At 34.8% G+C, this 14,265-nt stretch overlaps 1 protein-coding gene across 3 annotated transcripts in view; it reads right to left on the bottom strand.

Moving 5' to 3' along the window:
* The window catches only part of LRRIQ1 (leucine rich repeats and IQ motif containing 1), a 108,650-nt gene that overhangs the window by 52,516 nt on the left and 41,869 nt on the right, over positions 1–14,265 (bottom strand). For 2 of the 3 annotated variants that reach the window (XM_069849815.1, XM_069849816.1), the window contains exons 18-19: positions 842–931; positions 1–125 (exon numbers count right to left, since the gene is read on the bottom strand). In XM_069849815.1, the coding sequence (XP_069705916.1) occupies positions 1–125; positions 842–931 (215 nt within the window). The remainder of the gene's footprint in view (positions 126–841; positions 932–14,265) is intronic. The other variant, XM_069849817.1, reaches the window with a different exon arrangement.

Raw genomic sequence — 14,265 nt, 5'->3', positions numbered from 1 at the left:
CTGCCATGAAAGCGGATATTTTTGTCTGAGTATGAACGTGGTCTGTTAACACACTGCCAATGTTCTTGTGGGGACAATGGCAAACTACTTGAATGTCCACTGGAATTTGAAGGTGTAGAATACTTCTAGTGTAAAAGAAAATAAAAAAGTGCAGTTGATGATTCCTGCCACTTTGAGTTTAAAAAATGCAGGTAAACCTACACCAGGATCTGCATAGTCTATTACTATAACAGAAATGATTCTTAATTGTGATGTGCTTATTACAGACGATACCTTCAACTAACTAAATAGGGCAAAATGTAACTTTAATTACACATAACATCCCCAAATATAATGAATTATATATTTATAAGACTACTTACTTTTAATTATAGGAAATAAAACATTAGTAATACTGCACTCGTAACAAGAAGAGAAAAGCCTACCAAAACAAAAAGCTAAAACTTCAAAGTTTATCAAATAACTAGAAGACATTGCAATTCTGTGACCTTTAGCTTTCTGAAAACACTCAGCTGTTGTCATATAATGCAGATCTTAGTATTTTTAAAGTTGTGTGTCAACTAGCAATTTTTAATCCATTGCCAAATGTACAGATGAAGCACATCATCATTTTTTTGGCTACTGTGAAGTGTTGAAATAAATCCAAAATAAAGAAAAAAACTAAGCAAATGAAAGAAAATCTAAAAGAATGATTGCATCTGGGGATGAGGAGGAAGTCTGAGACTTCTAAAAGTAACTGTGTTTTTCAAGTCAACAGATTGTCGTATTAATCACCCCAGAGTAGCGTATCCTAAAAGAATGAATAAAGACTGAAGAGCAAGAAGTTTCTGTGACATGTTACCTTTGGCCAGTGCAGCTGGTTTGAGAGCAGGAGTGTTTTTGAAGGGAAACGGGTGGAATCTACAGTTAGCCATTCCTTCTCTAATGCAGCCTGCATGAATGAGGAAAGTCAAATAGTGCACTGATAAAATCACTTTAGTTTTGATAACTTCTGCAAAGTCTCTTTTAAATTGTCTTACATACTGTTTCAAGTGTTTTCAAGTCATATATCAGAACTGCCACCTGCAGAGCAAATGCACTCACCACACCCTTGGAGATGCTGGGTTGTACTGTTTTATTTTACACAAATCAGATTAACAGTATTTGCGGGTTGAGGGGCTTTGGTTTTTTGATTTTTTTGTTTTTAAATAAGATGTCTCCCCTCCCCAGATTCTTGTAATTTTACCCTAATGTTGTTAGTAAACCCAAGTTATTAGAGAAGACTGCCAAACTCTGAAAAAAATACAAACCTCAGTTACTTAAAGGCCTAGAAAACATGAACAGCTTTGTTTGCTTTTTTTGACTGAGTATTTTATATCCAGATGTAGGTGCCTGATTCTGTCAAACTTTCTTTTTTTTTTTTTGAGTTGAAGTGCATTGGTGAATAGCTTTCGTTAAAGAAACATTTAAAAAATGAATGCTATATGCATTTGTTCCTTCAATTAATCAATTTGCAAACTAAAATAACAGCTTGGAATGAAGAGGGGTGACAGGTGTTAACTGGTGTCTCTAGCACTTCAAGGCTGAACCCATTTTTCTTTCATAATAACAAAATTCAGATTTTGTTTCAAACTCAACCTGTATATAGCTTATTTTTCTTATGCGTGCTTGAGTATTTGACTACGTTATTTGAATGTATTCTGATAAGTGGCATAAGTAAATTACTCCTACACACGAAGTAAATATCTCTGACCAATTTGGCTTCACTTACATAGGGCTCAGTCATTCAGGCTGTTCTTAATTCAGCAGCAAAGAGCCTGAGGTTCATTCTTTTGAAAATGTCTGATTTATAAAATGGGACTAACTTTCTCCCATTCATAGAATATTTCAGATTGCACTGATTTCTGACCCTGAGAATTCATCCTAACTTAGGACACTGTACTGTGTATTTTCTGTAAATGGGATTTTGCACGGCTTTAGACTGATGAACAAGGTCTTCCAAGCACTTTGAAATTCTGAGAGACAAAAGGATTATATTCCAGCTGTTCTAGAAAGGTTACTTCAGTTATTGGGCATACAATTGGGAGACTCTAAGAGCACTCTTTTTAAAGTAATCATGAACCAGATTATCCTTCTTCTTCCATTCTGATCTAGCTTTTTAAAATAAATTTTCAATAAATTTTGACTTTATCTTCATGTCTTAAAAGGGATGCATACTTACACCTTTAATACCATTTTTCTGGAATTCCCTATTCTTTGATTAAAGTATGTTTTGATTTTCATACTTATAAATAAAAGTCCAGATATAATAATATAAGTCCAGATAAGTTCTATGCTCTTATTATTAACAGACGATGCCCCTTACCACTCTTCACTTTCTTACTAGTCCAATTCATGATAGATACACAACATTATTCTTTTTATCAAACCTCCTCTCTCATGTGGTTGTATATATCAAGAAATCTATGTAAATAAACTGCAGAGGCATGCAACAAATAAAATGTATCATGGTCTTTACCTGTTACATTTACCTACAACCCACTAGCCTCTCTCTCCTCAGTGACTACTCTTAGCTGATAAACACTGAGTGTTTGATTCAAATAATTTTCATTTAAAAAAAAAGTCACAGTCAAAATCTCTTCCAGAAGCAGACTGCAGTAAATCATAATCCAAAGTCAATCATTTAAAATTGTGATATTGGTACAATTCAGACACAGGAAACTAATAAGTTTGTATCTCAGCAAAGCAAAGCTACAACATTCAAGTTTTGAAGTTGCCTAGGGTATATGAGCAAAAAGGTCAAAACAAATAACGGTCAAAGGGGGAGAAAATCTGACCAAAACCAGACGGTGATACTATTCCTCCTCATCCTCCTTGAATTTACTTTCCAATTGCACCATGAAAATGATATTTCTGTCTTTACAGGTGAGAGTTTTTCACTTATTTTCTGAGAGTGAGCATGCATTCCAGTCACAGGTAAACTCAACGTCTGCAAAAGATGCATCTTCAACCTTTCTGGTATGTAAAGGTATGAGAAGATGGCAAATTTCCTCCTCGTCTATTTGAAAAAGAATCAGTGCAGCTGGAAGAGAGACAGATTTTCACCTCTTGGAGAACTTAAACGTCTATCAACTTACTTGGTGTTATAACCATGTGTCCATTCATTACCTGGGTACTTCTATGTCTTACATTAACAGTGAATATGATCTAAGCTTTTCTGTCAGATTTCAGGGCAGGCTTGCATCCTTTTTTATCTCTCTGATGGAATTGTTCATGACAAAATCAATAAAATCATGAAACAGGAAATCTAACTCTCCAAAGCTGTAGTCAATTTTTTGGAACAAGAATCACTTAAGCAGTACACTGACTGAATCTTTTTGCTTTATAATTTTAACATAACTCAATTAAAGTTCTTTGCTTTCAATATTTAAGTTGAAACTTTTCTCACAAATATTTTTTTAGCCCAGTGTTTGCCATTTATTAATTTAATAGTCTCCACGGTGTTTTTATTTCTTTCATAGCCCATAAACTGTCTTTCAGTGCCGTAAGTGTTGAAAAGAAATACCAATGAAAACATAAAAACATGATTCAAAGGTATAAATATGTAAGGCAAAAAAAAAGATAACTGATTTGTCATTAAGTGCATTTGGCAGTCATATGAATGTGTAGCATATTATAAAAATATACCACACTGTCATCTGCTTTGGCCAAAAAAAATAAACACATAATTGATTTTCAAATATATGCTCTTCCACTATGTTTATCCCTAGAGATTTGGACAGCACTAAGTTCAAGAAACTTCTGTCCATATCTTTCTCATAAACACAGTGCTAAATTATAACTAATGCAAAGCTTATGACAGATATAGAAATACTTAGGGCTAAAAAATAGATCAATTTCTAGTAATATTGTTCAGTAAAAGAAAATAAAAGAATCTGAGATTAATCACAAAGCAAATAAAACTATAAAGTTTGGTTGTATGGTCTACAAAAACAGTTATAAGCATACTATATTTATGTTTATTTCCAAAGCCACATTAAGGAATTGATTTTCCAAATAGCGAGGAATATAACATAGCTTTACACATATGTGCAAATCACATACAGTCGATTTAACATGTATTAGTTCATCTGAAGATATATTTCATGCTTCTGTATCCCTCATGCTTTATTTCCAGTGTTTGTTTCAAATCAAAGACTGTACTGATTACTTTTAAAAAGTTTCATCACACAAAACACACATAGAACTTTATAATCTTTTGTTAAAACATCACAGAAACAAAGTAATTTTAACTTACTACTTGGAACACATTTTTATTGTAATATTTGTTAAGCTTTTCAGGATTTCTTTCTTGTCTTCCCTATCCCCAACTTTCTGTTAGTTTTCATTTAGCTCAGGACACAAACAAGATGGTTCTAAGGCTACAGACTACTAAATTCATTATTAAATACAATACAATTATTCCTGATATCATTGTTAAGAAGAAGAAAGTCTGAATATATTTGAGGTTTGTTTTCCTTGTTTGTCTGTTTTTCTGAATTTTAATAATAAAACACCCACAGTATTAGCTATTTCATTTTACCCATCAGGATAAAATTAGGATAAATTTTTATCCTGATTCACAATGCAACACCATAGGGATTTTTTTCCCCCCTTTCATTTTATATCTCATCAATGAACTCAGAGATTAATTCTTAGTGCAAACATTAGTTACACAATTTAATTCTAGGCATCTTTACTACGCCTTGGATTAGGTTCCGGAGTCACATAATCTTTTATAATGACTACACATGTACTTTAGGCTGTTTTGAGTCATATTTAACCCAGTAGCAAAAATAACTTACAGGACATGGTGTCTATCCTACACTCAGTTTTAAGCTTTCATCTCTCTTAGACTAAGGAGGATCACAAGAGTATAATAAATCCCAAACTAATCCCCCAAACTGTACTACAGTTAGAAGCAGAGCATGAAAGAAGGCATTGACAATACAGGCTGAAAAGAAAGGCCAGTATTTGATATATGACAGCTCTGTTCTGGGTCAGATCAAATATCTATCTACATCAGTACTCTGCTAACAGAAGAGTTTAGTAGCAGACGCTTAGGGAAAGAATGAAGGAAGCTGGACATGTTGAGGACAATTCTTCCCTTGGTATATTATTTCAGACCCTGGAAACCGGTGGTTTAAGGACTTTCTACTAACATCTAGGAAAAAGATTCCTCAACTTAAAACAGTGATCTAACTTCTTATGATAAATACAACCATCTAGTCCATGTGTTTGCAAGGTCATCTCTATGTTGATCAAGATAGAATGTAAATAATTTATACAGTTCAGAGCATGTAACTGAGTGCACTGTAGTTTAACTCCAAAAGGTCAACATGTTGACTGCCATAGGAGCTGAAGCTACCTCAGTTTTCCAAACATAGTGAACCTCAGAATCACAAGATAAATCATCATCTGACAAAATTGTGAAACTATTTTTGAAAATTAGAGAGAACTAAATCGTTATATCTCTCTCCTTTCTTCTTTAATTTCATTATTGACTCACTCACTGTTTGCAGGACAGCAATGTTATAGCCAAAAAAAAAGTTTTTATTGATATTTATGCAGTGCCTTTATTTATATGGTATCTTAAGAAAAAAAAAAAGAAAATTACACAACAGAATATAAGCAAGCAGAAACAGCATATGGAATTCCTTTCTTTTAAGAAAGACTCATCCTCCAGTTCACCTGCCTGGTTTTGCCTAACTTGTTTTTCTGGATTTCTGCTCTCCTTAGTAAGACAGGTCGTTAGTGTCATTCTCAGTGAGAATGGCCCCTTTTCAGTCAGATTTTATAAAGTATCTCTCTATATTCAAATTAGCTTTTAATAAGAGTAGTATGTAATAACAGCAAATAAATAAATAAAATAGGATGAACCTTTCTACTGGTTTTCTCCACAGAATACAAATTTAAATAAAGTTCTTTAGGGTGGTGAAGTCCTTGATTTCTACTTTCCTAGTTTTTTAGTGAGTATATTTGAATAGTCAAGTTGAAGTTTAGTTCACTACAAGAAAGAAAGCAAAAAGTTAAAACAAAAAGTCAAGTGAAAGACAGTACATGAATCCAACGCAGGCCATTCAATGGCTTTCTAAGACTATTTGAAACAAGCTGACAAAATTTCTTTTTGGGCAACACATACCACATGAAGAACTACTCTTTCTAGTGGTAAACATCCTGTAGGTTAAATAATTGCTCAAGTATGCACAAAGTTTAGTTCAATGTTAGGAACTTGAGTATCAATTCAGACCCAAACTTTCTAAAAAAAAATCCAAATCTAGGGTAGGATCAAATATGAACAATTTTAACAGAATCATCTATTAGTTGCATTACTATTCCATTCCTAATACTCCAGAAAGTCAAAGTCCTGCCATTTCAAAATTACAAGTCACTGTGTTGATTTGACCCATTTTATAAAGACTTTTTCTTTTTAATTAGTTTAGTGGGTGTATGTTTTATAGAAAACAGATCTCTGAACTGTGAACAGTAGGAAGAATAGCCTTTTTTCTCTGCATTTGTCTTTCATGCTTTTTCATGCATTTTATGCGATGAAGATAGATAGGTTACCATTCTAATAAAGGTTATTTTAACCTTTGGCAATGCTTCTTTTTCAACCCTGTCTTTAGATAAAACAAGAGAATTAGAAGGAAAGCTGGGCATGGCTGCATTCTTATGACTGCTAAAACCAAATAGTGTTTCAAGCCAAAAAAAAGTAGTGAGTATCATATGGTTTCCAGAAACATCACAATGATTAATTGACCCAAGGGATTTTAAAAGACTTAAAAAAAGCTAGTTAATTACTAGAGCACATTCTTGTAGGAAAATTAGAGGAAAGCATAGTTGTGTAGTTGTCCATTTATAAGAAGGATATATTGAAAATTACTGGAAAAATCAAACATCCTGTTAAGAAAAACATTCAAGAAAATGTTATTGGAGAACGTCTTTTCCAAATGGCATTTTCACAAACTGTTTAATAAGCTCAGAAAGCTAACTTTCCTCTCAAATTTATATATATATGTGTGTGTGTATATACATATATAAAAAACACATAAGTACCACTGTGATTCCTCTAAATTCATGACTGAAATTATGGAAATAATTTATTTTGGAATATACAAAAGTAAACGAATAGTGAAAAATTCAAGGTCCCTAGAAGTTTTCATTCACAAAGAAGGCTGAATGTGTACATACATAATTAACTCTTCAAAAGTCTGAATCTTACTGTAGTTCATGTCAGTCATTCATGACCTGTATGACCCAAACTTTTCTAGAAATGCATTTTTGTCTTAAGCCTGACAGTGTTCAAAGGACGCTCTGGGTCCTACATCTTTTTTCAAATGCAGAAATAAAAAATACATACAGGTAAACAGTAACCTCAGCTTCAGAGGTTAGATGTGGTTCAAGTAAGCATTAGAAAAGTGTGCTTCAAAATTATTTTGAGATGTATACCCTCACATACTTCAATAAACATCAGGCTCCTAGCACCTTCAGTCCGCCCCTGAAATGGCTCTAAGACCCCATATGCAGTCTCTCCCCACTAAAATGTCAAAAATCGTCAGGTCTTTCCCCCTCTGACTTTGCTGCCACACTACATAAACTTGAGCTGGTAAGTCCCTATAAGCCTTTTTTCCCAAGCCTTTTTATCTCTGTGAAAACAAATAAAACTTTCAAGGGCAATGAATTAAAAAAAAAACCCACTAAATGAAACAGATAAGGGAATACTCATCCTCAGTCCTTAAATACTGTACATTCAGAGAATACACAATTTTAAATGATGACAACCAAAAACATTCTATTAAGTTTGGCAAATGAATAGAAGAAAGACAATAGTAAAGAAAGTTGCACTTCAGCATGCAGTTTTGTCCACGGAAGGGAAGTCAGGCAGAAGCACGGGGTAATAGAAAGTATATTAATCACAAGTTTAAACTCATCTAAACTTTAATGTTTCAAAGTTTATGTCACAAGACATTTGATTCAATTTCAAGACAACTTTTCATTTTTGTTTAAAAGTGCCTGTTTCAGAAATAAGAACAAAAAATAATTTCCAAGATAAAGAGCAAAGAAGGACTGGGTTATAAGCATATATTTTCTGAAATTGAGGGTAACAAATCTCTAATTAGACTAAAAAAGCTCAATTCTAAAGAAGCAATGTCTTAATCATCTATTGGCTTCACTTATACTGTTGTCTTTCATTGTCCCTAACACTAACACTTCTATTTGAAATAAACTATGCACTAATGAATCTGCAAGTTGAAATTTGTTGATTCATAACTGTAGTCTCAACACCACAGTATGGGAAATTAAAAAGATTCAGGAGCTGATTCCTTGGGATGTCTTCCTGTTGTAAACTCAGATTTGTGAAATGATCAATAGCTACTGCCACTTCCACATCAAAATAATTTTTTAAAGTATTTTCCATTATAAAAAAAATGATTAGACCAAGAACCAGAATTTAGCATTTAGGATTCATTAGCCCACTCAGTTCAAGGACAAACTAGACAAAGATAAATAATTTTTAGCTAAACTAAGAATAATAGGGTACTTCTTTTCTGCCCCCCCCCCACCTTCCTCTGTTTCTGATATTAAAAAACTAAAGAATTCCATGGTGAAGTCCATTAGGATCCTAGATCCTTTTCTGTGGTCCCGCTTCATAGAATGTCAGCTCCTAACCAACAGTGTTGCATGGGGTGACTCTAGCCTATATATCCGACTTTGTACTTGCTCTTGTTGAACACCATGAGGCTCTGGGCAGCAGGCTTATGTAGCCTCTGCAGGTTTCGCTTAGAACACTGTGGTCCTCCAGCATACTGACTGCTACCCTCAATTTGGTATCATCTGCACACTTGCTGAGATTCCACGCTATTCCATCATAGAAACTGTTAGTTAAAATATCAACTATTTTGGTCCCCCCCATGCATGATGGGCTTCATTAATTCCTGTACACAAGCTGAATTTCGCACAACAGAACACAACTGTTTGAACCTGGCAGTTCAGTCAGTTTGTCACTCTACTCTGTCTACTGGTCCAGCCCATACCTCAATACGTATAGAGAATAAGACTCATGGGGACTGTAAACAGCCTTGTTAAAATAAAGGCATGCAATATGCACTGCCTGTCCCCTTTCATAGTGCCAGTTACCTTATGTTAGAAAGCAATGAAGCTGACCAGCCCATCATAAACCCATGCTGGCTGCTCCCAATCACCTCCTTTCATGGGTTTAGAAATGGCTTCCAAGAGTATTTGCTCATAAGGGGGTAGGCCTCTAGTTTCTTGGTTCTTTCTTCTTGTCTTTCTTGAATATGGGTGTGATGTCTGCCCTTTTCCAGTCATCAGTAATCTCCTTCAGTTGTCATGAACTTTCAGGGAGGTTAGAAAGTGACCTCAAAATGAGATCAGGCAGCTGATGCAAACTTGGATACATCCCGTCTGTTTCATGGGCATTGTATGTGTTCAGGCGAGTTAAAGCGTGCTGCGGTTGGATATTATCTGCTATGTCCTAACTAAAAGGACTTCAAACTCCAGGCAGTAAGACATGTATGGATTTAAGCGTGGAGGAGAAAGGAAGATGACATAACACTGTCCTCTTTTGTTCCTCAAAAATTATTGCTATTTAACTCAATTACTCATTGGCTGCATCAATTGCATCTTCTCACAGAGCACAGACAAATCAGTTGAGAGTTCCTGAAATTTGTAAATAGACATTACTAAAAAAAATTTTCAATGGAAAACAATGTATAGGGACATGGTAAATATTAGACATTTAATTAGATCCTTTAAACACAATCTATATTCAAATGAAAACGTCAGTTGTAACATTAGACAAAAATCACAGAACTTAGGGAAGTTATATTCAATGATTAGGGATCCTTAGTTTCACTTTCAGGCAGTCCAGATGCAAATGTACTCACCAAGAACTGATGGCTCTGTTATTCCTTCCATTTACAATGATGCATTTTGCTAATTACAATTTTCCTTTGAGTTGACGGTAATGAGTCTAAAACCCCACAGAACTAAGACAGTTTTAACTTACGCATTTATCCATTGCATGGCCCGTTTATTCAATTCTGATGCCTGACTTCGTCTTTAGAGAAATAAGAATAGGAAGTATAATTTATAAGATCACTATACTCTGAGATGCCACATAAGCTAAAAATAATTTAGGAAAATACTATACCATTTCGCCAAATACAAGTTCTAAATGATGTCTTTAGCATTATGCATCATTAGTGGGCTTTCCTTTGGAAGTACTTGCTTGAATCTGGGTATTTAATCAAGAATTAGATAAAGACAAGCCATGAAGACAGCTTCTGTTTAAAAAATAATAGCATTTCAGGTGGCATTAAGGACTAGATCTCACGGCAGAAGGCCAGAAAGTAATCAGCACATTCTGCATGAGCTGTGAAGCTCAACAACAGCTTCAACTCCTAATAGCTGTGTTTGTGTGCGTTTTATCAGATACTGATGGAAACAACCTACTTCCAAGGCCAGGATATCTATCAGATAACTAGATAACAAGATTTCAGCATCTTAGATAAGCGTCATTGCTGAAAGAGGTAGAAAACAGGCCTTATGTATCTCATGATGCCACAGACTGACAATGGCATGTGATTCATTAACATAGCTGAAGAAGCAAACATCAAGAGATTGCAGATACACACTCAATGAAAAGATTAATCTTCCAATATGTTACCTACAAGTTTTTTCCCTCTTATTTCAAAGAGGATATATCTAATGAAATATTTATGACAAACTTTTTTCTATTTCTACAACACTTAGTAAGAAATATGATGAAAAAAAGGATCATATTTTGCAGTACACAATAAAGAAAGACTGGATTCTGATCTGGCATTTATAAGTAATCACAAGAGCTAGACATATGTAAGAGTGTCAGGATACAAGAAATGTTATGAGGATCTTATAATGCATATAGGCTACATTTATTTCCTGGCACTAGGGAGAAAACAGCAATCACTGTCACAAGCCCAGTATCACAAGCTCACAGTTTGAGATAAAGCACATCACAAAGCACTATGTGTAAAGAAAACAAAACACATCGTATGTGTCTAGTTTGGACGCATAATAAGAATACCAAAGATGGGAGATGTAAAGAAATTGTCGTTCTAATTGCTGTTTACTTTTCAAGAATCAGGAAATATTATGTAGTTTTATTTTTCCTCCTCCCTCCCCTTCAAGAAGAAAAAACATATATAGGAACAGCTATGTGTCTCAGTGTGGATATGTAAAAAAATTTGAAGGAAACTCCCGGTCAATAATTTCAAAAGGTGTCACAAAGACTGGGATTTTAAAATTCTACATAATCAAGCTCAGAAGCAGAACAACACTTTGTGACTTTGTCTCAGGGCAAAAGTTTTATTCCCTCTGATAAAGGAACCAGCAATAGACTTCCATCACTGAACCACTGATCTGAGTAAAGAAGTGTCTTAAAACTGATCATATTCAATTGGTTCAGCTTTATGGCAAGTTCAGCCATTTTGCATTTGACTCACATCATATTCTAATCAAGAAAACAACAATGCTGATAGCATATAGGCTGGAATTCTCCGAAGTCCACATGAAAGACAGGAAAATATCACTAAATACCAGGCTCATACTTTCTGAGACATGTGTTGGCCAGATCTTTCATCTCATGTGATAGCCTGTTTGACACTGCACAATACAACAGACACAAAACATTACTGCCATCAATTGCCTCTGAATGTCTTTTGGCAACATACAGGAGCTGATACGAATACAAGAAGACACCAGTAATTGTTCAGGTGAAATGTTTACTATTCACACTATTATGAGCAAAATAAAGGCCCTTCCTAGAGCTCGGTAAAATGCAATCCATTTTCATGTGATCCATGCCAAACTTGAATTAAATATATATCACTGTTCAATATGCATAAATGAAGTAAAAAGAAGGTCTTTGGCAAAGACTAGATTTCCCCCTGCTGTTTCACAGCCTCACCTTCCACAAAGCATTGGGTACACTTAATTTATAAAGAAGATATTAAACAGTAATTTAATGATGACTAGTGCCTAATGATTTACTGCATTCTGACACTTGCAAATGGTTTAAATAGGTGCTTGCACACTAGTGTTTTTGCAGAATGCTAAATAATACTGAATAAAATGCTTATGACTGAAATCTGCATAACATTGGTATAAAAAAAAACCCCAATGACTACACCACCAAATAGCAGACCATTCCAAAAACTTTTTGACAACATTTACATTGGTTTGTAATAAGGAAAGGTTTTTCTGTCCTTCCCTCTCATTTCACTCACCTTATCCAGCAGTGATATGTTCAATACAAAATGATGTCCAGACAACTTCCTCTTCTTTCACACCCTAGCATATGGGATCTCTTTGCCCAGCAATATGTACTCCTCCTAACATACTTGTTTGAAGCCAACAGATAGCCATTGATATCACGTGTCATTATTTGGCTCCACTTCAGCACTTTGCTATAAAACTCTGAGGTCAGAAAGGAGGGAATAGGGAGTATAGACTGTTCCAAGCTTCTGCTACTTGTTTCTGCAGAAGTAGAAAGTCCATCTGATTTAATATTGCCCAGATGCAGAGAATGGAAAAGCTAAAGACCAGGAACCAGGCAACCTAATACTGAAGATGGCTAGTCTGGGCTTGACAGAACAGAGTGTAAGAAAATAATCACAGAAAGTTTATAGGACACTAATATAAGCTTGCAGTAAGTATTCCTTGGTATAACACACAGTTAATAACATGATCTGGCTGTATCAGATATTATTTCACACTCCAGTTCCAGTAGCCCCATTTTAGTTAAGCCTCACAGTGAAATTCTTTAGCACAGACAAGATACATGCTTGAAAAAGAAAGAAAAAAAAAAAGATGGGAAAAATATTACAAATATTGCTGGGTATAATTCTAGTTACAGCCATCAATTTTGAATACTGAAATGCTCACTCACTGAACAAAGTATATCCTTCATGGGCATATATATTGTAAATTTATTGCACATATTGCTCAGTAGAAGATAGATGTTCTTATATTTTCATCACAAGAAGCTAAGGGTTTAAGTAACTTTTTAACTGGTTCAGCCTTTGAGCCTGCTCTGCTGTGCCAATTACAATTTCAGGTCATGGCTTTCCTGTTATGATCTGAACCTAAACACTTTCTCTGGGAATTACTCCCTAAAACCATGTTTTACTTCTTTCCTAATAAACTCAATAATGCTGTGGAGAGAAAAAAAAAAATAAGGAAGAAATGTGTGACAACACCAGAGGGTGATAATGTGCAAGCCTCTCTGAAATAAGTTAGCTTTTTTCCCTGCCTTCCCCACTCCTTCCTTTTCTCCCTGGCCTCAGAAGCACCCGTCCAAATGCAATTGTCTGGCTGACAGACAGATAGAAAAAAACTGTCCAGGTACTTTTCAGTTTAGCAATTAAATAAAAAAATAAAATCACAGGATTATTTGGGCCGAACAGAGTGAAACAAAAATGGCTCAATTGACTTGCAGTACATCAGACTGTTCTACTGGCTGAATAATTCAAAACAGGATATTTTCCTTCTTCAATATATGAACAGATACTTCCTTCCTCTGTGAAGAAACAAATCCTTCAACTTTCTGCTTTTTATTACTTCAGAAAGAAGCCAGGGATCAGAGAACATCAACTAATGAGACTGTTCTTTTTCTGTATATATATTTCAAATTAAAATGAAAAAAATCCTAAAATTTAAGCCAGATCTCTATGTTTACAGACACACATTTCCTGTCTACCAAATGATTCCTGGGAATCCTGCCTCAAACATTTTGCATGCTCTTACAATAAGACAGTAATCCTGAAAATGTATCTTAAAATAGCTGCTGAAAGGGAAAGAAAAAATAAAATTTTTCCAAGCCATCAAGCCATTGGTAATAATTTCATACAAAGCCCAACTATTTTCTAAGGGGAGGGAAAGGGCAAAATAAGGCTGATACTCAGGTGACTAAATACTGACCAACCGTAAACTGCACTCCTCCAACTAACAGCATATTTGGTTTCATAACTCTCTATAAGCCATACAAACGTGATCATAAATAGTATCTGTCAGTAGCAGTCTCCTTTGATGACTGTCACATCAGTCTCCTTTGCAACATTACAGTGGAATATTGACAAGTGGCTCTTGCAAAGATGCAGCAGCTGAATAAGCACGTTCAGAGATAAGGGTTCATGAAAAAAAAAACCCTGTCATATACTTTTAGGTCTCAAATGGCCACATTGC

This window comes from Phaenicophaeus curvirostris, chromosome 1 (assembly GCF_032191515.1).
Source record: "Phaenicophaeus curvirostris isolate KB17595 chromosome 1, BPBGC_Pcur_1.0, whole genome shotgun sequence".
Lineage (NCBI taxonomy): Eukaryota > Metazoa > Chordata > Aves > Cuculiformes > Cuculidae > Phaenicophaeus > Phaenicophaeus curvirostris.
This window is presented reverse-complemented; position numbering and strand designations above follow the sequence as displayed.